The sequence below is a fragment of the Choristoneura fumiferana genome, chromosome 13 (assembly GCF_025370935.1).
Source record: "Choristoneura fumiferana chromosome 13, NRCan_CFum_1, whole genome shotgun sequence".
NCBI lineage: Eukaryota > Metazoa > Arthropoda > Insecta > Lepidoptera > Tortricidae > Choristoneura > Choristoneura fumiferana.
In genome coordinates, this window is record NC_133484.1 from 11727454 (window position 1) to 11753008 (window position 25555).

Consider the following 25555-nt stretch of genomic DNA (forward strand, 5'->3'; position numbering starts at 1 on the left):
GACGTCTAGTACTTCAAGACCCTAAGCAAAGCCAAATAAAAGGCACCCACAATAACTAAAAAATCGTCACTAAAAACTTGAACGATAATCAAATTTTCTAGAAACTTCATGTGCTATTTCTAGTCCTGTAGTTTCTTTATTCTTTGTGTGTGACGTCATTCCGGTTTGTATTTTCGTAATAATTCTCTGTGGTTTTGATTGCGTAAAATTTGGATTTAGAAAATTTACAGAAATAGAGTGGATGGAATGGAATGGAAGTAGATACATGCTTTATTTTTATAAAGATTTTTTTAAATAACTTTCTAAAGTTATAATTTTTGTATCTCGTGATACCATTGTTGACGATTGTTGATAGAAAGAAACTTTTGACTTTCGAGAAATACTTTTTTTATATGGCAACACAATCTTAATTTTTTCTTTTTATGAATCGGCGAGGCGGTGATCCGGTGAACGTGCTCCATCGTGATATTGAGAAAATTGTGCCCATAGAAACTGAAGTATAATCAATTATTTCACAAATTGACTTGTTTACACAGTGTAATTTGTGAATAATCATCATGAGCGAAGCTGCAATCCCACCTCCCGTTTTATGGGCCCAACGGAAAGAAGATGTATTCCTCACGTTTAGCGTTGAGACTAAAGACCCCACTATTAAAATAGAAAAGGATTCAGTTTATTTCAAAGGATTAAGTGCACCGGACAATAAACCACATGAAGTTACCATACCTTTATACGACGCCGTGGTTCCAGAAACTAGCGCCTTCGTAAATAAAGGCAGGTGCATAGAAATGGTGCTGCGCAAAGAAAAGAAAGATGCTCCCTACTGGCCGTCATTAACGAAGGACAAGAAAAAGCCGCATTATCTGAAGATCGATTTCAACAAGTGGAGAGATGAAGATGATGAGGAGGAAGAAGGTGGAGGTGCTATGAATTATGACATCGAAGAGATGTTGCGGTCGATGGGTGGCGGTGGCGTCGGCGGGGCCGGCGACAAGCCCGAGAAGCCTTCCTTCGACGACTTGGAGAGCGACTCCGATGACGAAAACCTACCCGATCTGGAATGAGCCCATTTGTAGAGATAAAACTTAATTGTGTCTAATATTTTACAGTACATTATGTATATTAAGGTTTTTACAGTTATAATAAAACTTTGCCAAAATTACTTTGTTATTAGTTGTTGTCTGCACTACATATTGATAAATTAAGTTAATTATTAGTTTGAAGTACTATTATAGGCTTGTATAAATTTTAAATCATTGGATGTGGCAAATCTACCTTCCGAATATACAATTTAGTAATCATGTGGTATTTATACTGTTACCTGCAGACCTGGGTAGAGTTGCCATTGATGATATGTTGGCCAAATTATTTGCTTACAAATGCTATGGCAGTTTTAATACTGTTTCACTGTACAGCCAAAGTAAATTAACCAATTAAAAGATTGTGAAAATAAATTTAATACAACTTAATTGTAACATTTCTCTAAACGCCGTGGTAGCCTAGTAATTTGATCTTTGGTCTCTCAAGCAGATCATTATGGATTCACACCTGAACTTACAATGCAAGTCTTAAGTTTCTTGGTGTAAAATTGACCATGAGCTTTTTGTTGAAGCAAAACAATGTGAGGGCACCTTTTTAAGCATGGCATGGCTGAATGTCTTAGACTACAGGTTTAAAGCCCAACCCCATATCGCCCATCTAGATTGGAAAGGCATGAAATTAAAATAATACAGCATTTTAATTTAGGCCTTTTAGAAATTACATACATGTAGGTGTCTTAATAAAAATGGTGTATTATTTTGAGCCGATAGGTACTGCTTTAGATCTAGCCATTTAGTAAAAAGTTTCATAAATGGAATGCTAGCTTTTAGCTTACCTACTGCAGTTTATTCCATAAAGAACATGCTACAACTTTCAATTTCACATGCTTACATCGTTAGGGAGTGTCGAAACAAAAAAACAACTTATACCTATGTTATGTTATTCCTGTACCAAATTTCATCTAATTCCGTCCAGCTGTGTATGAGCATAAAGTATTAACAAACACACACACACAAACTTTCACATTTATGATAATTAGTAGGATAAGGTAGAAATAGGTACGGACACGGAGACAATGCTCGCTCCCATTTCTGTTTTTTTTTTTCGAATTTTATGTTCGAAATTACAACTCAAAAAAATATTTTTTATTTAACATTATCTTATCTTATCGTTAGGGGTCCTTGCGGATACACTTCGTCCCGTAGGGATCTTTTGTGTAATTCCTTAGCACTTACTCTATTGCCTTTATCACCTCGTCCATAAATTGGATGATTTGACGTAGCGGTAGTGCCTTAAAGTCTCCTGGTGCAGGGTATCTGTCACCAAAGAATCTCATGCTTAATCTGGCGAGGGCATCACATTCACATATAATGTGTTCCATTGTTTCGTATTCCTCGCCACATATTCTACAAACTTCATTGTCCTGTAGTCCCATCTTTACTAGATGTGTTTAGTATCGAAACGACCTGTAAATGCCCTGACAATATGTAGGAGTTGTTGTTTCCCTTTTTTGGGCATGCTGAGGTCAGCAGCCCTTTCCTGCGGCTCCTCTTGGGATGCAGGGGATGTGGGTCCGTCTAGATACAGCTCTGACAGAGCGCGCAGGTCATCCAGGGAAATCTGTGTCGCAGAAGACCCCCCTGACCTCACGCACCCCGTCAGCCCCACTGTCCGACCCCACATCCTCTACCTCCATCACCACCGCCGCCCCCACCTCAGCTACACCAGAACTAGCCTCGGTGTCACCGGGAGCCACTTTGGCATCACCGGGTGCTGCCTTGGCGTGCTCAGGGTTCAAGATTGGAAGCTAAGGTTAATCAAGTTAATTATGCAATTTTTTAATTGAAATAAACAGTTTAATATCCTGAGAAAACCCTCGAAGCAATTCAATGGTGTGTGTGAAGTTCGCAATCCGTACTGGGTCCGCGTGGGAACTACGGCTTAAGCCCTTTCAATCTGAGAAGAGGCTTGTGCCCAACAGTCGGACGTAGGTAAACTTCTTTCCGTTCTCGTCCCTGACGAGAGCAAGCTCCTGTCAATTCGTCTGATATGCGTCCAATTTACCGCTTTTAGTCGTATAAGAGGACATAAGATTATTCATCGTTCATCCACCATTACCTCTCATATTTAGTGTTCTATATTTTTTTTACCGTACAACGGCACACTAGACTGGCAAAATTGTCCTCCGATGGACTGGACAGAGCCATTTTTACTGGGTTAGCAGAAAGAAAAAACTAGAACTTTCTCTTCACCAAAATAAGCAGAGTTTGGATGAACCTTACTTCAAAAGGCAGGTACTACAGTATTATTAGGTACTATTTTAGGGGTACGTACAGTCAAGGAAACTGAGTCAGGTACCAGGGTTACTAATGTCATGTTGACATTCCATACATCTGCCAACGAAACCATTGCGAAATTGGTTATGAAAAGGTTCCACCCTGGTACGTGATTCACTTTCCTCGACTGTACATTCTAAAATTTTGTGAAAGAAAATGTACCCGGTACAGTTATGTGGGTATAAATAGTAAAATAACAAATGGAAATGTACAAGTCAACGCACGTAAAAAGAGCTCTGGGTGGCTGGTGGAGGGGATACGTTTGCGCATCTGTCAGGTCAACTAACAAGCCAATGGCGTGACGGGGTGACACCCTTTCCCGGCCTGGATAATACCGACATGGAAATACCGGCCCTGTTTTTCGTGTACACGCCCATAGAAGCTCATGTCAGTTTCTATGGGCGTGGTGCTCCGCCGCCAATTGGTCCGTATTTTGCTCACTGCGCAGGTATATCGTCAGGTGCTCTTTTTACGTGCGTTGATTTGTAGAATAATATAATGAAACAGTGGTATTTATTAAAATTAAACTTCAAATTAATATAGTTATTTTTAATATTTTAAAAGTATTTTACAAAAACATTCATAACAAAAAAATATCATGGTAAAACAATGTCACAAGTCTGGCGCAAAATGAGTTTAATATCATAAAACATTATTGAGACTTATTGTTGAAATTGAGGAAGAGTTATTTTCTTAATCAGTACCTCTTACAGCACTATTATGTTATGATTATTTTAACAGAAGTTAACACCCAGCGTTCCAACAGAATTTAATAACTTAAATTATCATTTTATTTTGACTTTTCCGAAAGTGATACAGACACACTAAACAAGTGGAATTGCTGGCCATGCCTTCTTATATTTAATGTTAAAGCCATACAATAGACTAGTCTGTTGAGGCTTTCACATTTCAGCATGTAAGATCCTCCATAGCCAGGACTCCACACTGGTGCACCAAAGCTTTGGCAGTCATACATGAAGTATGATTTACCGACTCTTCCAAAAGCCAAATTCTTGGCAGGACTGGTCAATATCCCCAAAGTCTCCTTCTCAAAGAAATAATCTAAGGCTTTGCTAAGATTAAATCTGTCTGGGTATATATTGTACACAAAACCGAAAATGATGTTCTCGAATTTGACAGAAAACGAATATGGGAACATGTCGAAGCTGCTGGGCAGATCAGCAAGTTTAATTTCAACATTTTTCGCGTTTTTAAACTTCTCATAACATTTAGCATGATATCTGTCGCCTGCGTTCACGATGCCATCCAAAAACGATCCAGTCCAAGCACTCAGACTGCAGGCTTGGGTCATGACGACTGCCACCACGCAAGTGGCCAAGTATTGTTTTCCGCGACGGATCTCGTCAAATTTCTCGTCGAGCGGGTGTACTGTCCCCCATAGTGAATACAAATCCCCGGGAAATTCGATGTCCCATTCCTTCCACGTAGAGCGTGGAGTTCTTCGTTCAAACCCTAGGTCATTGGTGGGATTCATTCGAGACCAAGGCACGGCCTCGATATTGAGCCAGTACATCTTCTCGTCCACTAAAGGCCGGATTCTTCTGCGCCTCAGATAGGGCATGTTGGGATTTTCGTCCGGCTTGAACAGTGGACTGAGCCTGTAGTGGAGGGCGGAATGTCGCGGAGCGGTCTTCACGGAAGTTAGCTCAAACGTGTAGAATTCTGGATTGTCCACGGTCGACCCCGCGATCGTTTTCTTCAATCTCTGTATGAGAGCATCTTGGGAGCGGTACAACGTCCACGTGGCGACGTCCGAGCCTTTTTTATTTTCTGGCGGCTCTCCGGGTTCCTTATCCTCTACTTTAACTTTTTTCTTCAGTTTTTCTTCATCCTTTTTCGGATAATCTTCTGATGGCGGAGGGTAGGGATCGAACAGGTGATAGTATCCCTCCGACTGAACGATGACCATGCTGCACTGCGGGTATCTTATGATGACGTACCGGAGCCTACGCAAGACGGCTTTCAAATATTGTTGGACTCTTTTCTCCGGGTTTTCGTTGATCACTATAATTTTCTTAATATTTATGTTTATAAATCTGCCGTCAATGATAACATTTTTTATCGATCTTTTCTCGCATATCGCATTATTAGTACATTTTGAATTTATTTCTAAGCCTTTTTCGATGCAAATGTCTACCATCTGATGATCCCAGGTCCTGATGGGATGCATAGCGGCCATCAGCATAGCCATAAGACTCACGAAGTGGCAAGGCTTGATGTCTGTACTGCCTTTTCTGTCTTTTAACGAAGTCGTACCTTCTATCCTGTAGATACCGTTGTACAGTTGATATCCCCGTACTGGAGGCATCTTGGGCTCTTCTCCTTTCAAGCCTTTGTCGCTCGTTGGTTTTTTATCGACCACAGTCGTCTTTGATTTGCTGGACTTTGGTCGCCCAGTATTGTAGTCGTAATCCTCCGGTAGCTTCACTCGAGGTTCAACCAGAAGTCTTCGCACTAGGATTCTGCTAAGAATGAACTGTTGGTCTTCAGTTCTCCCATCTTTGTTGTACAATATCCTGTAAACAAAAAAAAATGCGTTTTGTCATCGTCTCGACATCAAAACTAACAGTACGAGGAATGCCTAAACTAACCAATAACTAACAAACAATAAAAAAAAACATTATGTATCTAAGTAAAAGATCCGGTTGTCGTCTAGGTATAGACTAATGGGCTCATTAAAACGGAATTAAAATATTTTTGCTTAATTAAAAAGGTATTCAACAATAAAAGATTCTGAATAAGAACAATTAAGCAAGTAACTTAACCAAAATGAGTTTAGGTAAATATTTCTATAACTTACCTAGCAACGAGATCATGCAGATTTTGGAATCGCAAGAAGCATGCCTTGCCGGCTTTTTTTTCATCTTCCCTCAGTCCCATGGGGTTACAAGCGCTACCATCAAACAAGTAATACAGGCCATTCTTCTTGAAAAATGCGCAACTGTAAGTTGAAGTCGTTATCATTCCACGGTCGTACTTGTTGAAGAATTTTCGAGTCAACACATCTTCCAGTTGCCACGTGGCCCCTTCGCCGACCACGTCGATGTTGGCACTAAACGTCTAGAAAATATAGCAGAAGTTATGTGGGTGCATTAGGAAAAACTACGCCCTTTGAAAAATGAAAAAAATATATATTTTATCCTACTTCCTTTAGTCGGATTGATTTCAAACTTGGTATATGTACGTAAAGGCGATGACAATTTTAATGGGCAAAAAGAAAAGTACCTACTGACTTAGATCTAGAATGCTAAAATTGAATTGGAATTTGCAAAGTACCCAATACCAACTGCACAGTGAGTTCTGCACGACCGACAAATGGACGCAACGCAACCTTCATCTTCCTGACCGGGAATTTAGATTCGAATTTCCTGAATCACGGTACCAATTCAAAAAGGCGCTATGGAATGCGTGCAAGTAGATATTACATTATATTATTTACGCGTAGTCGTTTTTCCTATTTAGAAATATTAGTAAAGTAATATCACACAAACACAACTATAATGACATTTACTGCCCTCTTAAGGCAAAAGGCGGAATCTCAAGAAATACTTTTTTTTTTAGTTAGTTATTTACATATGTATACCGTCAGATACAGAATTTTTTAAGCTACACAATTGTATAAATAGCTTAACGAAAATACAAACTGAGACATGGATGCACAGAAAAACCAGAAAAAGAGACCAGCGCTGGGTATCGAACCCAGGTCCTCAGCATTCCGTGCTGCGTGCCATACCCGTACACTATCACTGGACAGGAGTACAGACACGAATTTCTCCTATGCACACATATCTCAGGTTGCTTTTTTCTACTACGCTACTTAACCAGCAGCACTAGCGACATCTATGTTTCGCTCTCATCGAAAGACGTAACACTCTTTCGGAACTAGCCGCTCGCCCAGACAAGAGATGTCGCTACTAAGCAATCAAATTATGATTGGTTATTTGGAGTATTTTGGTATTTTTTATTTCAACTCCAAATTTGTTACTTTTACGGTCATCCCGTAAAACCATATCAAAAATACAAACTAAGACATGGATGCACATCCATGATGATGACCGTAAAAGTAACAAATTTGGACTTGAAATAAAAAATACAAAAATACTCCAAATAACCAATCATAAATAGCTTAAGTCTTTTTTGAGACACCGCCTTTTGCCTGCGGGCAGTGCAGTAGAAATAAATAAAAAACCGACCAAGTGCGAGTCGGAATCAAAGTCAAAATATCTTTATTAAATTTAGGCTATAACAAGCACTTATGAATGTCAAAAAAAGTTCCACCGGTTCGGAAAACCTCTGTTGAGAAGAATCCGGCAAGAAACTCAACGAGGTATATTTTTTTAAACAGATTTACAATATTATTAAATTATATCTATACATCACAAGTATTTAACACATTAGGTTCGCTATTTGAAGGGATCGTCAATGCGGATCGGAATTATTTCCAAATATCCCTTATATAAAATATAAATATTTATTTTATTCTGTTTTTAGTATTTGTTGTTATAGCGGCCACAGTATAATACATACTCTGTGAAAATTTCAAGTGCTAACGTTCAAGTGAACAGACGGACAGACAGACAGCGGAGTCTCAGTAATAGGGTTCCGTTGGCACCCTTTGGGTACGGAACCCTAAAAAACTTATGAGAATGTTTGTTTATTTACCTGCCTTCCAATACCAATCTTTGGTATAACATGCACGGGTGCAGTCTGAAACCTCTCTAGTTTGTTAGCATGCAACTTATTAGCCGTGTCCACCACAAAGTTGACAATACCGCTTGCCCACGTGTTGATAGTATACTTGTATGACGTCACTATGGCCATGATGGCTGCGAACGGTAGAATATCAATGGCTTCAGATTCTGGTACCGACGAGGAACCTCTAATTATGCCTGTGCCGTCAGGAAGCGTCTTGAAATTGTTCGGTTTAGCAAGTTCTTCTGATGGCGAGATGTTTAACTGATCTTCGGTGAGCGGTGTAGTCATTTTCTTGCGAAGTTGTCTGAGTTTGAAGCGGAATTTTGCGTCTTCTGTGAGCAGGATTTTTCGGTCTACGTTGACAGGTGGCTCCACGGTTTGTACTTCGTCTTCTATCACTTCTATTGGGGCCAGCTGTTCAAAACAACAAAATATATTATAGTTTTGGTATCATACTTGGTGGATTGGTGGAGAGTGACTAGACGAGGCAGACCCAGAGGTTAGTGCGAGAGGAGGGTCGCTCTAGGTGAAAATAATTTCCTAGTCCTCGTTTGAGTGCGTTTGTGTGTAGGTCTGTTACTCCTTCATGCTAAAACGGCTAAACGGATTTGGATGAAATTTGGTATGTAGACGTTTGGAATAATTACAGGTTACTTTTTATCTCGATATTCCCACGGAAACGAGATAAAAACTCGAATGCAGTTTTTGGGAATTACTTTTGGTATACAGATAGTTTGAGTCCCGGGGAAGGACACAGGATCGTTTTTATCCCGGAAAATTGCATAGTTCCCGCGGGATAGCGATAAACTAATTCTACGCGGACAGAGTCGCGGACAACAGAAAGTATTCTATAAAGGAAGCGTGACATGATAGTACCTCCTGCTCGGGTTCGGGTTGCGGCGAGGGCGGCGGCGGCGGCAGCGGCGGCGGCAACTCTTCAGCCTTCCGCCGTGCTTCTTCTTCCTCCGCCTTCTTCCTCGCTGCTTCTTCCTTCTTCGCCTTCATAGTCTCTTCGTCTTCTTCTTCTTCGACTGCTTCCTCCTGTTGTTATATTAAAGACGTTAAGACGAGATATTCCATTTTTTGTTATTTTTTCCAATATTTGTAAACAAGGTAGTGAGTGAAATCGTAGGTAGGTAAATACTATCTTGTACCTACGATTTCCTTGACAGGTAAATCGACCTTATTCTTTAAAGGATGTTATCATCATCATATCAGCCGTAGGACGTCCACTGTTGGACATAGGCCTCCCCCATAGACTTCCAGTTTCTTCAGTTGAAAGCGGCCTATATCCATCGTGAACCCGCGGCTTTAACCATATCATCCGTTTATGTCGTTGCTGGACGTCCTACGCTGCGCTTGCCGCTTCGCGGTCCGGTGGCGAAGAAGGTTATACAGTCAAGGGCAAAGATATCGACACGGCCAAAGTTGCACAAATATGCACTTAACATTTAGGCTGTGTATACATATTTTTGCAACTTTGGGCGTGTCGATATCTTTGCCCTTGACTGTACAAGAGCTAATTTGCAATAATTTTGATCCAATCAACCAGGGGGCTTACTTATGTGCTTTTCGAGTAATATTTTTTTACAGTGCTTACAATTAGACGTTGACGACGTAAGAATATTTTCGGCTGCCTCGTTTTAACATTCTATAATCTCTTGTATGCCTACACTAGGTATGGCAAAATCACGATAGAAAATCCGTAAGAAATCTACATGAATGCCTGTTTGTAGCATCCACACCAACAAAAGACATTAAAACAAATTGAAAGCACAGACCTCTTCTGGTAAGCCGCCTTCCGGTATCTGTGGAATAAAATTTGATTAAGAAACAATTATGTTATTATAACTAACTACCTAACGAAAACGCTTAAAGCTAGAAGTCCTCCTTTTGTAACAAAGAAGTTGTCAACTTTTAGGGACGCGAGATTTTTTAAGATTTTTTTTAAAGAAATGGGCTAAATCCTGCCTGATTTGGTTTTATGTATTTGAAATAATTAATTAAGTAATTTCCTCACTAACATCGACAAGCAAAAGGCTACTAGAAACACTGGAAAGCTTAAAGTTCTTTCTTAAAGACTGACTTAAAACTAAAAATATCTTTTTCTATACTCGTACCTACTTAATAATTATACTCGCGACTCAGAGTCACGGTAGTGTTTCTGATTTTGTAAAAAGAGAGACTTTTTTTTTGAAGGCCCCCTGTCGAACCTATTAGGGAACTTCGCCGAGGTTCACTCCGCAGCTTAGATAGTGTTGCCAATGTTGCATCTGGCTCTGAATCAACCTATCGGGGAACAAATGTTACCACTGGGGGTGGGGGCGTCGGCGGCGGCGTCGGCTCGGGGTCGGGGTCGGGGTCGGGCAGCTCGTTGCTCTTGTCACGCGGCTTCGGCCACGGCGGGACCACCTGCGTCACCGACACCGTCGGCGAGTCCAGGTTCACTGCCAACAAACAAAGGTTAGTACCGAATTGTCTATCTAGCAAAGTTTCCACAACTTCAGTCTGTCCATAAAGCACAACGTCTATTCTGTAAATTAACCAGTTCTGAATCTGGCAGTATGGCTCTGCCAAAATCGTAAAGTACCTACCTTACTAGCATACAGTCCACAAAGTGATACGGCTACATATGAACTAATAAATGAAATATCATAGGCAAGTATACACATATAAATGTCAAATATTTATGAAATCCTAGGGCCTGTATCACCACTAATTGATATATTTTTTGTGACAGATAATTGTGATACCGTCTCTGTTCATTCTGGCTAAAAAAACAGGGACAGTATCACGGTGATTCAATACTAACCCTACGTACGCACCACGCGGTTAGCCGCGTGGTTTTAGCTGCCGCCCCTCTTTAAAGTACCTATCGCTTGAGATAGAGAAGGCGCGCTCAAACCGCACGGTTAGCCGCGTGGTTTTATCTGCCGTCCCTCTTTAAAGTATCGCTTGAGATAGAGAAGGCGCGCTCAAACCGCACGGTTAGCCGCGTGGTTTTAGCTGCCGCCCCTCTTTAAAGTATCGCTTGAGATAGAGAAGGCGCGCTCAAACCGCACGGTTAGCCGCGTAGTGCGTACAGTCGGTTCCCTAACTTATGTATATCCACTTTTTCATACTAGTTGCATAGAAAAGTGGATACTTATGTTAGGGCACCGTGTATGTAGCTTTAAGGCGCGTAGTTTTATTGTATTGCAGCCTAAAGGTTAACGCCACGGATGAAACCCAAAAATTGTATGTTAATCTGAGTTCCTTTTGGCAACGCACACCCATGTGTTGTACAAACTTGCACGTGTGGTAGCGAAGTAGGAAGGTAAAAGGTTGATCATCATTGATATAGTCTCCGCATAGTACCGCCTAAATCAATCCAATCACCTCACACACACACTCTCACACTTGGTTCTCATACTCGTACATTTCACCCAATTTCAGTTCAAATAGAAGTAAGGCAAGGCGTAAGGCATACCTGCCTATAGGCCTGCATATTAGGTAACATGTAGGAAGGTATAGATATTATAAGTATATCTTACCGACTTTTTCGAAAAGGGGCTCGTCAGTCATGGTTTTATATTTCATAGGAATGGGCGGAAGGTAGTCTTCTTGTACACTGTCCACTAGAGATATTATATCGCCCATTTGCTCTTCGTCGAGTTTAGGCTGAAACACATTTGATTACCGGATCACATAATATAATATCACAAATTCAGTCTTAAATATTTATAAGGTACAGATAGATTATAACTTATAAAATAAGTATATTTTTTCAAAGTCTAGCAATTCTAGCTAACAAAATCAAAGATTCAAAAGCCAATATCATCGATCGATATGTTCGGGGAGGAACAAGATTATTCATTTTACGTCTTTTGCATTTAAAACAATAAATAAGTAGTTCTTGGATTTACTAAACCATAGTCTGGTGAAGATATCGACATACCTATAAGTGCAGTTCAAAAAGTTACATATTTAATACCAGGAATTAAAAAGAGTACTAAACATTGTACGACAGTAATGTAATTTTATTTAATAGATTTCTGAAAATAACAACTTTTTGCAGTCTTCTTTTATTCTGTCTTCGAAGTTATCGATTTATACGGTACTGTCCTGTGTGACAATAAATACTTTTTGAACTCCACCTTACTGTAGTCAACCTAGTTTTAGAAAATCCTTACCTCAACAGCTTTAGTTTTCGATTTAGGTTTGTCATCCGGGAATGTATCCCTGGGCAACACATCGTGATACAGCTCCTTCGCGTCTCCACGAGACTGGCTCTCCTTTAAAACAGTTCGTTTCGCTTTCTTCCTACCGGGCATTTCTTCGTCGCTCAACGTGCAAACTATTGCCATCTGCAGAGATAAAAATTACCAGACGTCATATTCATAGCTAAAAATGCCTTTTTAGGGTTCCGTAGCCAAAATGGCAAAAACGGAACCCTTATAGTTTCGCCATGTCTGTCTGTCTGTCCGTCTGTGGCGTTGCTCAGGGACTATTAATGCTAGAAAGCTGTAATTTTGCACGAATATTAAACTATGCCGACAAAATGGTACAATTAAAAATTCATAAAAAAATTTTTTAGAGTACGTACCTACCTCCCATAGACGTAAAGTGGGGGTGTTTTTTTTTCTCATCCAATCTTATAGTGTAAGGGAATCGTTGGATAGGTCTTTTAAACCATTAGGGGGTTGCTAAAACGATTTTTCGATTCAGTGATATGTTTGCAAAATATTCAACATTAAAGTGCAAATTTTCATTAAAATCGAGCGAGGAAAAACATGAAAAAATTTAGGATGGTAGTAAGTGTATCAAACTTACAAAGAAAACTATAACGGTTAAGTTTTCTTGAGAATTATAAGTAGTTAAAGAGTAAATAGCAGCCTAAGGATAAAATATACTTACCTAAATTTGAAATATTCTGTACAAAATACGAAATCCTTAGAAAAATATTACTTAATTTTTTCGTAATGGCTACGGAACCCTATCTCGGGCGTATCCGACACGTTCTTGGCTGGTTTTTTAAATATCCCTATCACAATCTGACAAGGCTAAATCACAATGCGTGGTAAGTCATGGCAATAGCGTGATAAAATAATAACAGAGTCGTGCCATCGTTGCTCCAAGCAAATAAGTCGAGCAAGAGGGCGCCATCATCCATGGATAGTTGCAATTTTGAGCCATACTTTCCTTCGTGTCGTGTTGTCTATTTGTACTTTACCATTGTTGTGTCTTGTGTTGTGAATAAATGTACGTATTTATTTTCTTTCTTTCAATTTTTGAGAATTAGTGATGCGTTGCCAGCCTAGAGGGCTATTAAAGAATACCTCCTGTGCCAGTAATTTCACTGACTGTCTTATTCGCCAAGCCGGAACAAGCAGCGCAACAGATTAGCGAATAAGATGGTGGTAGCGATCCAGACAGAACTTGGATAACGTCCTACCCGCAAAAAAGTGGTAAAGACTTAAAAATAACTAAGTACCTTGGGTTGTTTCTTCTTCAACTTCAGCACTTTGAACGCGTGAATGTAAAACTGCGTGCTGGCCGGCATGTAGTCCCAGTTCTTAGTAAACACTGCAGCCATTGTCGACGGATTTAGCAGCATCCAGCAACAAGCGCGTCCCGATTTGAAAGCCCGCTCCCCGTCCAGAGTGCGAGGGTACGGGTCGAACATATAAAACATCTCCTTCTGCCGCCAGATGGCCATAGTGTAGTTGTTAAACTCCAATATACCGCTGTTATACTCGTGACTGAAAAAATCCTCTAAACCAGTCCTAATGTTCAACAAGCACTCCTTCGTCGTAAATAACTGTCCTTTGACCCGTTCCCGGTAAATTATAATCTCGCAAGCGTAAGGCCCGATGGATATCTCATTCGGAATATTATCGATAGTCATGTCTATCATAACTTTCGGATGAAGACAGTCTAAATACAATTTATTGCCCAAACGCAATATTTTGTCTAGAGTCTTCGTGAACCAGGTGTTCGGAGGGGAGATCTTGGCGTAAGTCATGGCTACGACTGCAACCGGCACGGCCTGGCGAAACTTTGCTTCCTCGAAACATCTGTCACCCAAATGCATATTACCATTGACTATGGCACAATTCTGGTTCATAATTCTGTAGCCCATCATTGCTTTCTCGGCTTGAGTAAGTTCTTTGTCAGATTCGAAATCTTCATCTGCATCTTCAGGTGCCATTTTGAGTACTTTGACGGGTGCCAGTAAGAATTTCTGATCTTCTAGGACTGTACGAGCTAAAAGTACTTCGGCCAGTGACTCTAAGTCTGCAACGTTGATGAGAGCAGCGCAGCCGGTGGCGAAGTTAGAGTAGGCGCGCGAGTCTCTGCCAGCCGGGTCGAAGAGGTAATAACATACTCTATCCTTCCAAATCACTACCTTCAGAACCCTAAGGCAAAAATAGTGGAATAAGCAAGTGCAAATATAAATAAATGAACATGAATCAAAATGAGAAGCTCATCACGACGAGACTAAATATTGTCTTTGAAATCTTGATAAAGGTAACTAAAACAAAATTAATATCGTCGCTAACACAGGATTTAATGATTTTTAGTTTTACTGGGGATTAATATTCAAGTGGATGACTGACAAGTACCTTGTACTCTTTTGTACTGTAATAAATATATGAATATGACAACATTGACAACCGAGCTCGTCAATCTTTGAATATATGTACCTGTAAATAGTCCATTATGTCGAGTGTGTGTATTTGAATTAATCAGATTTGCCATTTACCCACGTTGGCACGTTGGTTAACCAAAGCGGTAAACCAAAACAACAAGCGAGAGCGAGACTGACTGGTTTAGGCACTCCATTTGCCAAGAATATCAAAGTTTATGATGAACTCGGCAAGACAGATGCCAAGCGTTATGCGTACCTATCTTAAACACACGTTCATGATTTTTACAGCTACTTTAATATCTTACCTCGACAGCAGCACACCAGCACGATTGTCCTTAAAGAAAGCCTTCAAACCCCTACACAGATTATACACGGTGGGGTCTAAAGACATCGTGTAGCCGACTACATCGGGCTCTCCCAACAAAACTTGCATCTTCTTGCGGTTCAGTATCAACGTCTGTTTCTTGCCAAAAGGCAGTACTTCGCATATGCCTTGGACTTTTGAATGATCGTGGACTTTATCCAGACATTGAATGTACCTAAAAGGAAGGTTGATTTATCGTTTTTAAAAAAAAACTAATTTGACATAATTAATTGGGTCGATCAACTTTTTTTGTCACTCGTTGCTATAGTTACGTTCTCCTGAGTCACTCTTTAAACCATAAGTTTATAGGATTAAAATTTGCCAAACATGCATTTCTGTGGTAGTTTTAAGCCCCTTCTATAATTGGTCATCTAATAAGCATCTAATAAGCTAGTAGTACAGTTGTACTACTTTTGTCAAATTCAAATTTATTCAGTAAATAGGCCGCAATGGGCACTTTTACACGTCATTTTTAAACTACCAGCGCTTTCGGAAAGACCATCATTGCCAAGAAGAATGCGCCGCAAGAAACTTGGCAGAAAGTCATTTTTTCAACATAAAATAATTACAAATAAAATACTTAAAAACTACAGTATACAATTAAATAAAAAAATACAAAAAAACAATAATAATACAGGGATGTAAGGGGTCCCTTAGTTACAAAACTAAACACTAACTATATTATATCTACGTTCAGTGGAAGTGTAGACTGCTTCCACCGTCATAAATTAAAAAATAATAATAATAATAATTTATTCTGTCCCCTCGCTGACGGGACAGAATAACAAGAAGATATAGTTGATCCACCCAATTAATTGTTGTTGTGTAGCCTTGTATCTACGCAATCAAACCATTTGATTTCTAATTCACAGCAGTACAGTGGTTCACGATTCAGTTGGTTTTGGTTCGATAGGACTTGAAATTAAAGAGCTAGTTTAGAAACTTTTCTACGAGTACAGAGGACTGGCAAGGCGCGTACCACGTATCACCAGCAAGCACGAGGTTGTCGATCAACTTCATCGTCCATTGCTTGGGATGGTAGTGGAACGCCAGACAGTAAGCCATCACACTCATCGTTAGTGCTTGTCGCCCTCTAGACCTTCCGCCTGAAATCACCAAAACAATTATTTTGGTTCAATAAGTCTTTGTTAAAGCCCTAAAAGTTAATACTGAAATAAAACCGTCACACACTGATGCGAACCTTGTCGTTTCTCATGACCAAGGTGGTCGTGTATCGTAAGTATGCTTTATCAGCGAGAAAAACGTTGTCTGTGTGCTTTATAGAGCAAGACACCCCCGCCTGCAGCCTCCCCTCCCCCCCCCACAGCCGCGACAGCCAGCCCTTCGTTATTTTATAAATGCTCAAAGTTTTTTATTCTTTTAGTTAAAGTTTGGGTATTGGGGCTTTTGGTAACACGTATTAAAGGTGAATAAAATTTTACCTCAAATTCGTTATACTATGAAACTCAATCTCCAGAAAACAGGGATGTAAAAACGAATTACTCTTTCCTCAAAGAACCGAATCTGTAATTCTACTTAGGTATGCTATGGGAGCCCACCCGCGGACGGCGATGAGGCTTTCCATTATGTGGCCAGCATCTTATAAAAAAATAGGTAGGTACTTACCAAACTTAGCGTCATACATGTTAAACGCGCCCGTCAGTATTCCGTAATGAACTGTAGACTTTCTCTCCTTAGTGCAGGGTAGAACGGTCAGCGAGTGCGTTTCCAATGTTCCTCTTTTAAGGTTGGCTGGTATGTAAACCTGAAACGTACCTATACCTATAATGTTTTTATTTTGTCATGTTTAACACCTCCCTGTCTGGGTGCCCCCAATATAGGGGTCTTTTTTTTCAGGAATTCGTGCTTACACTATGGGTTCATAGCTTCAAACTGTCCCCAAAGTGGAAACCACTTGGACGAGTATCTTAATCGAATTATTTCGTATGGGGACAGTAAACGTGTTAAATTTCTCATCGCGGAAAAAGACTTTGGAAAACCACTGCTGTGCACTTACGTGTTCCGGTTTCTGTATCTCATCAAGACCGCAGAGTGAATCGTCATCTTTCAAGTGTTTCTGCGTCCCTCTAGCTCTCGGCTTACCGTCGGTCACCCCCAAAGTCGTATAAGGCAAATCTTTGGATGGACTGCAACATAAACTTGTAGGTAAATTCGACTTTAGGTTTAATAATCCGGCTCGAAGGACCATTTACTGCGTTGCAAGTTGCAACCATCTTATACGTGTTTTGCCTAATGAAGGGCACTTTTTATTCATGAGATGAATTTAACGGTCGGAGTTAGGTCGTAAACACTGTTTTTTTTTTATATGCGTTTCACATTTAACTATTTTTAGTGTTGCCAAGCACTACTTTTCCATTATCACTCTAGTAACTACCAAACGTAGGGATGCTTATTCGAAACCATCAAACTAACGGTTAGCTAACGAACGTGGTATTGATTAAAAATGTTTTTTTTTTATTAATTTTCTTTTACATTTAAGATTGATAGCCAGCGCGTTACAGTTACTCCTTAATTTATATATAGACTGCGAATACTTACCCCTTAATTCTTTTAGCTTCTTCACGTCTCCTCGCAGCAGCAAATTTTCTTAAAATTAATAAAATATTAGAAGATACATTGGTAAATATATCAATAAATCAGATAAATATATTTACGTACCGACATTTCTTTCTGGTGCATGTTTTCTTGCGACAAATTCTGAAACATATATAAACATGAACTACCGGAGAACAGAGCTCTTGATTGATCTCTATAATAGGAACTTTTCTTACCCGCCTTTATGACATGGTTTGGTCTTTGGTTTTTTTTCCCTGGAAAAAATAAGAAAACATATTATAAAGGATTATGCTAGTTTATACTTAGTAAGTAACTCTATCAAACCATACATAGGTACATATACATAAATGATGAAGGAATGAATATAGATACTAGTAAAAATTAACTACCTATGTAATAAAAACAGATCATTCGGGCTAAAGGCCAAATGTGACTCGCTATGGACGATTTGCATTCAGCGCGCATAAACGGGATGGATTCATTACGGCATAGGTGTCTAACCACTTTTTTCACCAAAATTCACTTGATTTCAATATTTATTTTTCATTTGAAAAATCTTCGTCAAAATCTGACGTTATTTCTTGATTGAACATGTGTATAATCTGTAGTAGTAGACTAGCGTAGAGAGGATGGAAAATTAGACATTTTAAAAATCGATTAATGCGCGGATGAATAAGCGATTTTTATTTACTTTCCTTAAAACTAAAAAAATGTTACTGCTTTTATAATTGAATAAACAGTCTATGGAATTTAATCAAGTTTTGCAAATAATATAATAGACAAAAATACGTTGATCTATTCAATTAATAAATAATCGATTTACTGAACAGATTAATTATTATTTTGCAATAGGTTCTAGGTTTTCACATCACTAAATGTCTATGGTCGGGTTAATGGCGTCTTTGTTTACGCTTGTCATAAATTGGATCGGAATACAATATATTAAAAATGAAATTTTTAATAAAAACTTTTTTGTCAGACTCACAATTTGTAAGATGGGTGCCTAGATTAGCGAAAGCATACTTATTTACTTTGTTAGCCTTCCCGGCATGTGGACCACGTCGGGGGCAAACTCTTTGTCCCGGTTGATCACGATACCACTGTGCGGTTTGAAGAGCCTGAAAAAAGAGAAATGTTTGCACTAAAGTCACACAAATTCTTCGTTCATGGCCACGGTTTTACCGTGAATGGCGAATTAGTACTAGTATGTTTACCATGATCGTGACTTAGAAGAATAATAGCATGATCGTGACTTACTCGAATCCTGATTTAGCTGGCAAAGGTGGCTTCGACTCGCCAGGCTTGGCGGCTGCTCTTTGAGCCTGGATTACTTCCCCGCTAATCTTAGGGCTAGGCACCTAGAACAAATATTAGGAAAAAATAAGTTTTGACAAGTCAATCAATTACATTCGAAAATTACCATAGCTTCACGTGAAGGAAAATATCGTGAGATACGTTACCCTAGAAACTAGCGTGGATTCCATACCCAACTCAATCCGCATACATTTGAAAACATAAAGCCCTGTTTAAACCAGTAAGAAACGTGCAAATCATTAAACTCACAACTCGTTTTCTTTGCAGCGTCGTCAAATATTATGTAAATCGGCTCAACAGTTTAAGCGTGAAAAGGTAATAGACGGACAGACAAGCAGACATGCAGTTACTTTCACATGCATTTATAATACATATTAGTATTAAAGTAGGTTTTAGTAGGTATGTCCAGTAATGAACTGACACGGGCTGATGATGATGATGATGAAAGAAAGGCAACACGAAGAAAAAAAAGATTGAAAAACATAATAACGTTAAAGTCCAACACACACACAGACGACGCGACGGGTGTATATGGACGCACGATCCGACCCGTGCCTGCCGTCGGTGTGATGGCGTCCATATACCGCCATGTAAATACACCCGTCGCGGGTCCGCGGATGACCCGCACGCGTCGTCCACGCGTCGTCTGTGTGTGTGTTGGACTTAAAGATGGATTTATCCAAAGCGCTGTGCTTCACATCAGGACTGGGACGAAAAAAAGATTGAAAAACATCTTACGTTAAAGATGGATTTATCTGAAGCGGTGTGCTTCACAACAGGAGTGGGCGTCGAAAGCATGATGTCACCCGGCAACAAGTCAAAATATCTGACTCTCTTTCTGTAGATTGGCTTGCCCTTCTTCCCTTTGAGTATGCCGCTGTTAGTTTCTTCCTCAGATGATGACTGGAAGTCGAAGCCAGTATAAGACCTGTTGAGACATCAAAAATTAACTTTTTGTCTTATGCTGGCTATACCTTGACAAGTTCGTATACTTACATGTGACACTCGATAGAACCCTGTTGCAGTCAGCATTGGCCGCACGTCAAAAATAATCTTGATAAAGGCAGCCAAGGCTCCCTGCTACAACAAGGTTCTTGCGATTATCTCATACAAATTTGTCAAGATAGTCTAATATGACTTCTATCGTTAGAAGCTTGCTTTTCGCTAGTGTTTTTGAATGCGGGTGATCGGCTTCCGTCGGTCCAATCAGCACCGGCTCCGGGGTAACGAAAGAGGAGCGGTCTAGGCGCTAGATGGCAAGGGGTGCCACTTTCCAGTATCCAGTGCAAAATAAAATTTTGATGACTCCTTTTGAGGCACGGCAAGAGCTAGAGCCATTGCACCCTTCGCCATTTGGTTAGACTCGCTCGCTACTTACTTGTCCGGCGGTGGTCCCGGATCACAATGCCCAATATAACGCAATCTGCAAAAAAAAATACTTCTTTTCAGAGAGAAACAGAGAGAGAGGGAGAGGGGTTGGGTCCTGAAGGCCTTACTTGCCTAGCCTTGCCTTGCTTAGCCTTGGCGAGCAGAGCACCTTAGTTGTATTATTGTTCGGGTAGCAAAATTGTCTTGGTCTGTAAAACCCTCACTGCTATAAGCCATAGTAGACGGAATGACTCGGCTGTAAAACGACTTAATGTCATAATGGTTTAGTAGGTAAATAAATGGTCTGGTCTGATCTTGTAAATTTATTTAATATAATCAAGACCTTACACAATTGAGTAATTCTGCCTACTTGTGCATGTCACGACCTAGACGTTTTGCTAAGTAAGTCTTCCTGAAACTTAGACAATTTTGTAATCATGGCAGTAGATAAACAAGTCATTTTGCATACTTGGTCAGTGAACTACTGAGACGTTTTGAATGCCAAGGCTAAATGCAAGTAATAAGGCCTTCAGGACCCAACCCAGGGAGAGACATTTTTCACACAATACACGCATAATTAGACCCCGCATTATTATTTCCGGGATTTCGCAACATTCTGATGAAGAATCCCAGAGATAATGTCGTATTTCAATAGCGTTGCATTAGAAAAACCGTGCCAAATCCCATGACTTAAAACCCAACGGTTGAGATTTCGAGAATTTATCCCGATCCCGTGGAAACATCGGGATAACAAGTAGCCTATTTGTTATTCGCCAAACGTACAGCTTGGATGAAATTTGTTACAAAGATAGTGTACATGGGACAGTTTTTATCCCGGAAAATTGCAAAGTCCCGCGAGATACAGGCGCCGTCCGAAGGGAGGGGTCACAGGGGACATGACCCCCCCCCCTCCAAATCGTACACGTCAAATTGAAAAAATCTTCTAAAAATTTACAAAAAAAAAGCATTTTTTCCCTAGCCGCGATGTATTATTATTAGTGACCTTCAAAATTTCAGGTTGCGACCGCACCTGGCGAAATAAGGGCTATCGTTTTTTTGGCTCACTAGATGGCGCACTGTTGCGTGGGGTTTTTAAGTATGGCTTTCAAAGTCTGTTATTACGGGCGTGAAAACAAAGTTTAGATTAAAATCATATTTAATACACATTAAAACCGTACCATAAAAATATCGAGCATGCCACAGTGTTGCATAGTCCCCGTTTTGTTCGGAAAAAAGGGAGGACAAAGGTTTCCGAAAGACAAAACTGTCTCAAAACACAGACATTCATTGCCCCGGAACGCATATTTGCCATAATTAATTTCACATATTGCAAAATATTCACAAAATTATTCTAATTATAAATAAACCCGTGTAGCTCACCCAAAAACTATGAGATTTGTCATTTTGGAGACCTCACGCTACACTAGCGCCTCTAGTGGCGAATTCATACGCGATAGCCCTCATAGCGTCGTAAAACGAATTTTACGGAGACGAAGTCGCACGCAAAAACTATAATAAGTATTCCTGTTTGAGAAAGTTTGAAATTTGATGCAAAAACCACGTAATATACCTAAGTATAATCTAGTTTTAATAATGATAGGTAAGTAGGTACTGCACTTTTTACCTGGTATGCATTGAAGGCTTCATGGGTACGCAGGTGTCCTTATAGTGGCGTGGTTTGAACTTCTTGCATTTAAAATTGAGTGGTACCACGACCTTTTTTGGCTTGACTTTCCCTTCAAATAAATAACATATTGAATTTAAAAAAAAACAATAAATATAAGTTACTACTACTTCTTTAGAGATGGATGGATCTCGAATATGGAAAGATCGATCTCGACTTGATTACCTTCGAATGGTAGGTATATTATATGGGAAGAAACAAGATGCCGCAGTGGATAAAAAGAGGAGAGATCTTTGCCCAGCAGTGCCGGCTTTAAAGGGTGGGCGACAACGACCAAAACGAAAACCAGACTCAGCAACTTTTATAGAATTATCTCGTAGGAGTAAGTATGAGTATTTTATGTCTTACAAACACCTAACATTGTCGCTTATCGTACCTAAAAGAAAGGGTGCCAAAGGCATGACTCTCCCGGGGCGCCTAGATGACTAAGGCCGACCCTGGCCCATTGCAGCATTAAGACATTCAAATGAAAACAAAGTTGCTCTTCGAGCTTCGTCAACGAGAAAGAAAAACAAAATCACTTACGTTGTTCTTCATATTTGAGAGCTTGAATGATCTCCTCGACATCTGTGCAATCAGTTCGTTTTGCGTGTCTGCACACCTGCTGGAGGTGAGGGGGACAGCTACAACTGAAACGCCAATAACTTTGTCAGAACCAAGTCTAAATCAATCAACCAAAGCAACAAACGATGTAAGGTACTAACCGTTTCTTTCTTGTCATTTTTTTGTATTTTTAACGATTTTTCTTTTTGTTTTAATTATATTTTGCTTTAGTTATTTTAGGAACACATCGAATTTTGTAATGACTTTGATTGTCACCGCGACCGTGTGACGCGTGTGACTTTTATTCTTATTTTAACATTTTGCAATAAATCAAGTAGGTTTGCTTTAACTTTTGCTCATCTTTTGCTCATCCATGTAAAGCAATAATGTAAAGCGCTAATTAGAAATTAACGGGAAACCTACGCAAGAAACTACCATAAAAGACAGGGATCACTTCCCATTTCTTCTATAAAACTCATAGATTTGGTACAATTACGAACACATATAGTGTACCTACATGTACTTTCCCATTTTAAAATGGGTATGAAATTAAGCGCTCGGTTGTTTTATGCGATAAACGCAATGCGCTTGACTCACAGCAAGATAATCTAATTAACAAACATTGTCTTACGCGGTTAGCGCAACGGTAATCGCATGCATTATCTGGTAAAAAAATGATTTTCATCACACTTGCTCGTAAACAGTGTCGTAACATGCAGGCTACCTTGGTTGCAACCCCCCAAATAAAACCCTCGACCTTAATGTGCTTGTCATGAAACCCGTGGTCGGTAAATGAGTCATTGCGCGTACACATTTTCTTGCCATGAAGCCCAAGGTCGGTAAATGAGTCGGTGCCCGTACTGATGGCGCTGCGCGCGCTCCTGCTGCAGGACTACATGGTCCACCACATGTACACGCACGTTGCGGCGCATGCCGAGGGAGGTAGAGGGCGACGTTGCCAAGAGCACAGCCTAAGGTATCGCCAATATTTGGAAGAATTATATTTTTTCTTTTACAAATAAAAATTGTTACTTGCAAATGTGATGAAAAACATTGTATGTCGCACAGGCGGTACTAGAATTACGAACATCGACTCATTAAAGCCCTCAGTCTTCGACTTCGGGCTTCTAATAGACTCTCGTTCGTAATTCCTTATTTACCGCCCTTAAGACACAATGTACTATTGCGTCAAATGTAATGCGTTTAACATGATTTAACACGCAGCGTTTATCGCATAGAACAAGAGAGCGCTTAAAAACAATTTGCTCATCTGCGACCAACAGCACAGGCGGATAGGTCGCGGTGAGCAAAGTAATTGTTTTTGGGAAGTTTTTAGTTCATCGATATCGATCTCCGCAAAGCAGTAACACCTGATTCAATAAATTAGCTAAGATGGCTGTAGTTTAACCGCTTAAAAGAAACCACCACGAGGGATTCAAGTGTTACTAGTTAACCTGAAATTCTATAGTAGTTACCATTTTTGGAATTAACCCCTGAAAATAGGCTATAGTTATAGTATAGTCTACTAAAAATTCTAATTAGTCCATAAGTTACTAATTATCATTATCAGACAATATTGAACACATATTTTATTCTGTGTCAATTAAACAAAAACTGATGAAGATATAGCCAAAAGTTTATAAAAATATATTAATGTTCCGAGTAACGTCACGTCGTGCGACACTTAAGCACGGCGTGTCGTCACATCACGAGGCCCAACTCCCGAACCTTGAAGCACTTCATGTTGGTCATTTTTTGTTTGACATAAAAATAAATCTTGTCCGATATTTTGTGATAATCTAACTGACGCTACGAATAAATAATAAGTCAGGAAGCTAACTCAGAATAAATTCCACACAAACAGTGGCCGTAACGTACTTTAAACCAAAACGAAATACATTCAAATACTCGGAATCATTTTCGAGGTTGCTTGTTGATTGGTTAAAATTCATAAACAAAGCAGGGATTGGTTTGCGCGCGTGATGCAATGTCAGATGACGCGCAGAACACGGTTTTTAAGCTCCGCCTACAAGGACACGCAAGGCCATTTTTCTAACGCAGTTACGATTCCTGACTTATTTTATTATTTCGTCGTAAAACTGACTGACTAAATAGAATCATATTTTTTTACCCAGGAAACTACCCAATTGTAGATAGATCATTCGGCCCTTAAAACAAATGATTATGCAATTTTAAGTCACGTTTGTACCCACGATGTCTGATGGCACTTTGTTCGTTACCCCTCTTCGGCAGTGATTAGGTGCCCTAGATGAGGTCGGAACTAATGGTTTACTTGCTGAACCTTATGTGAAGATATATTGCTTTGTACCGTCACCTGCGTTAATATTTGCCACAGCGGAGCGTGCAAAAATATCTAACAGATATAGTCCACACAGACAGTGAGTGTGACAGGTATAGTCTGATAGTCCTTCCTAAAAATACTTAGTCATATCAGGTAATTATGCACAATGTACATGTATGTATGCAAATATATTATTGTTATTAAAGCTTTATGTATTCATACAGTACAATAAGTTTATATATAAATTATTTTAGTGATAAGTAGTTTACTATTATGGCCCCTATTGGGTAAAAGCCTCCTCCATCTCTTTCCACTTTTGTTTGTGTTGTTTTGCTCATCCAGTTATTTCCAGGTGTTTTTACAATTTCATCAACCCATCTTTTCTTTTGCCGTCCTCTTTGTCTTTTTCCAGCAGGACCAAGCCACTCTGTTGTTTGTAATGTCCACCTATTATCCTGGTATCTAGCTACATGACAACATGACCTGCCCACTTCCACTTCAGTTTCAAGGCATGTTGCAATGCGTCTGTTTTGTTTTCTTGCATATGTTATTTTTATACATACTTATCTATCAATATAGGGTAACGGAAGGATATCAGGCTAAAATACAATAATTGCATTTTACCTTCTTTAGACAAGTTTTAGAGGATACATAGGATCTAAGGAATAATGCAAAAAAG

The 25555-nt window shown here is 39.7% G+C and overlaps 2 protein-coding genes across 2 annotated transcripts; one reads left to right on the top strand and one right to left on the bottom strand.

Annotated features, from left to right (window-relative positions):
• Positions 1 to 399: 399 nt before the first annotated feature.
• LOC141434066 (prostaglandin E synthase 3-like) lies at positions 400 to 1162 on the top strand. Its single transcript, XM_074096323.1, has one exon. The coding sequence runs from the start codon at positions 558 to 560 to the stop codon at positions 1062 to 1064; it is 507 nt and encodes a 168-aa protein (XP_073952424.1). The 5' UTR covers positions 400 to 557; the 3' UTR covers positions 1065 to 1162.
• A 2749-nt stretch (positions 1163 to 3911) lies between these two features.
• On the bottom strand, positions 3912 to 22888 carry LOC141434067 (uncharacterized). Its single transcript, XM_074096324.1, has 23 exons — positions 22736 to 22888; positions 22557 to 22660; positions 21972 to 22083; positions 20358 to 20402; positions 19718 to 19907; positions 18923 to 19023; positions 18697 to 18783; positions 17881 to 17919; positions 17768 to 17806; positions 17648 to 17695; positions 17106 to 17235; positions 16715 to 16853; positions 16068 to 16194; positions 15030 to 15263; positions 13567 to 14491; positions 12266 to 12439; positions 11627 to 11753; positions 10404 to 10540; positions 9875 to 9901; positions 8970 to 9134; positions 8061 to 8507; positions 6199 to 6458; positions 3912 to 5914 (listed from the first exon to the last, which is right to left on the bottom strand). The coding sequence occupies exons 1-23, from the start codon at positions 22750 to 22752 to the stop codon at positions 4168 to 4170; spliced, it is 5421 nt and encodes a 1806-aa protein (XP_073952425.1). The 5' UTR covers positions 22753 to 22888; the 3' UTR covers positions 3912 to 4167.
• Between the last annotated feature and the right edge of the window lie 2667 nt (positions 22889 to 25555).

Excerpts from the sequence above, each read along its gene's own strand:
- LOC141434066 (XM_074096323.1), top strand. The coding sequence starts at position 558 with ATGAGCGAAGCTGCAATCCCACCTCCCGTTTTATGGGCCCAACGGAAA.
- LOC141434067 (XM_074096324.1), bottom strand. Across the intron at positions 17,696-17,767 it reads TGCACCAGAAAGAAATGTCG|AAAATTTGCTGCTGCGAGGA; the intron begins GTACGTAAATAT and ends ATTAATTTTAAG. Across the intron at positions 14,492-15,029 it reads GCTGGTGTGCTGCTGTCGAG|GGTTCTGAAGGTAGTGATTT; the intron begins GTAAGATATTAA and ends TTTTTGCCTTAG.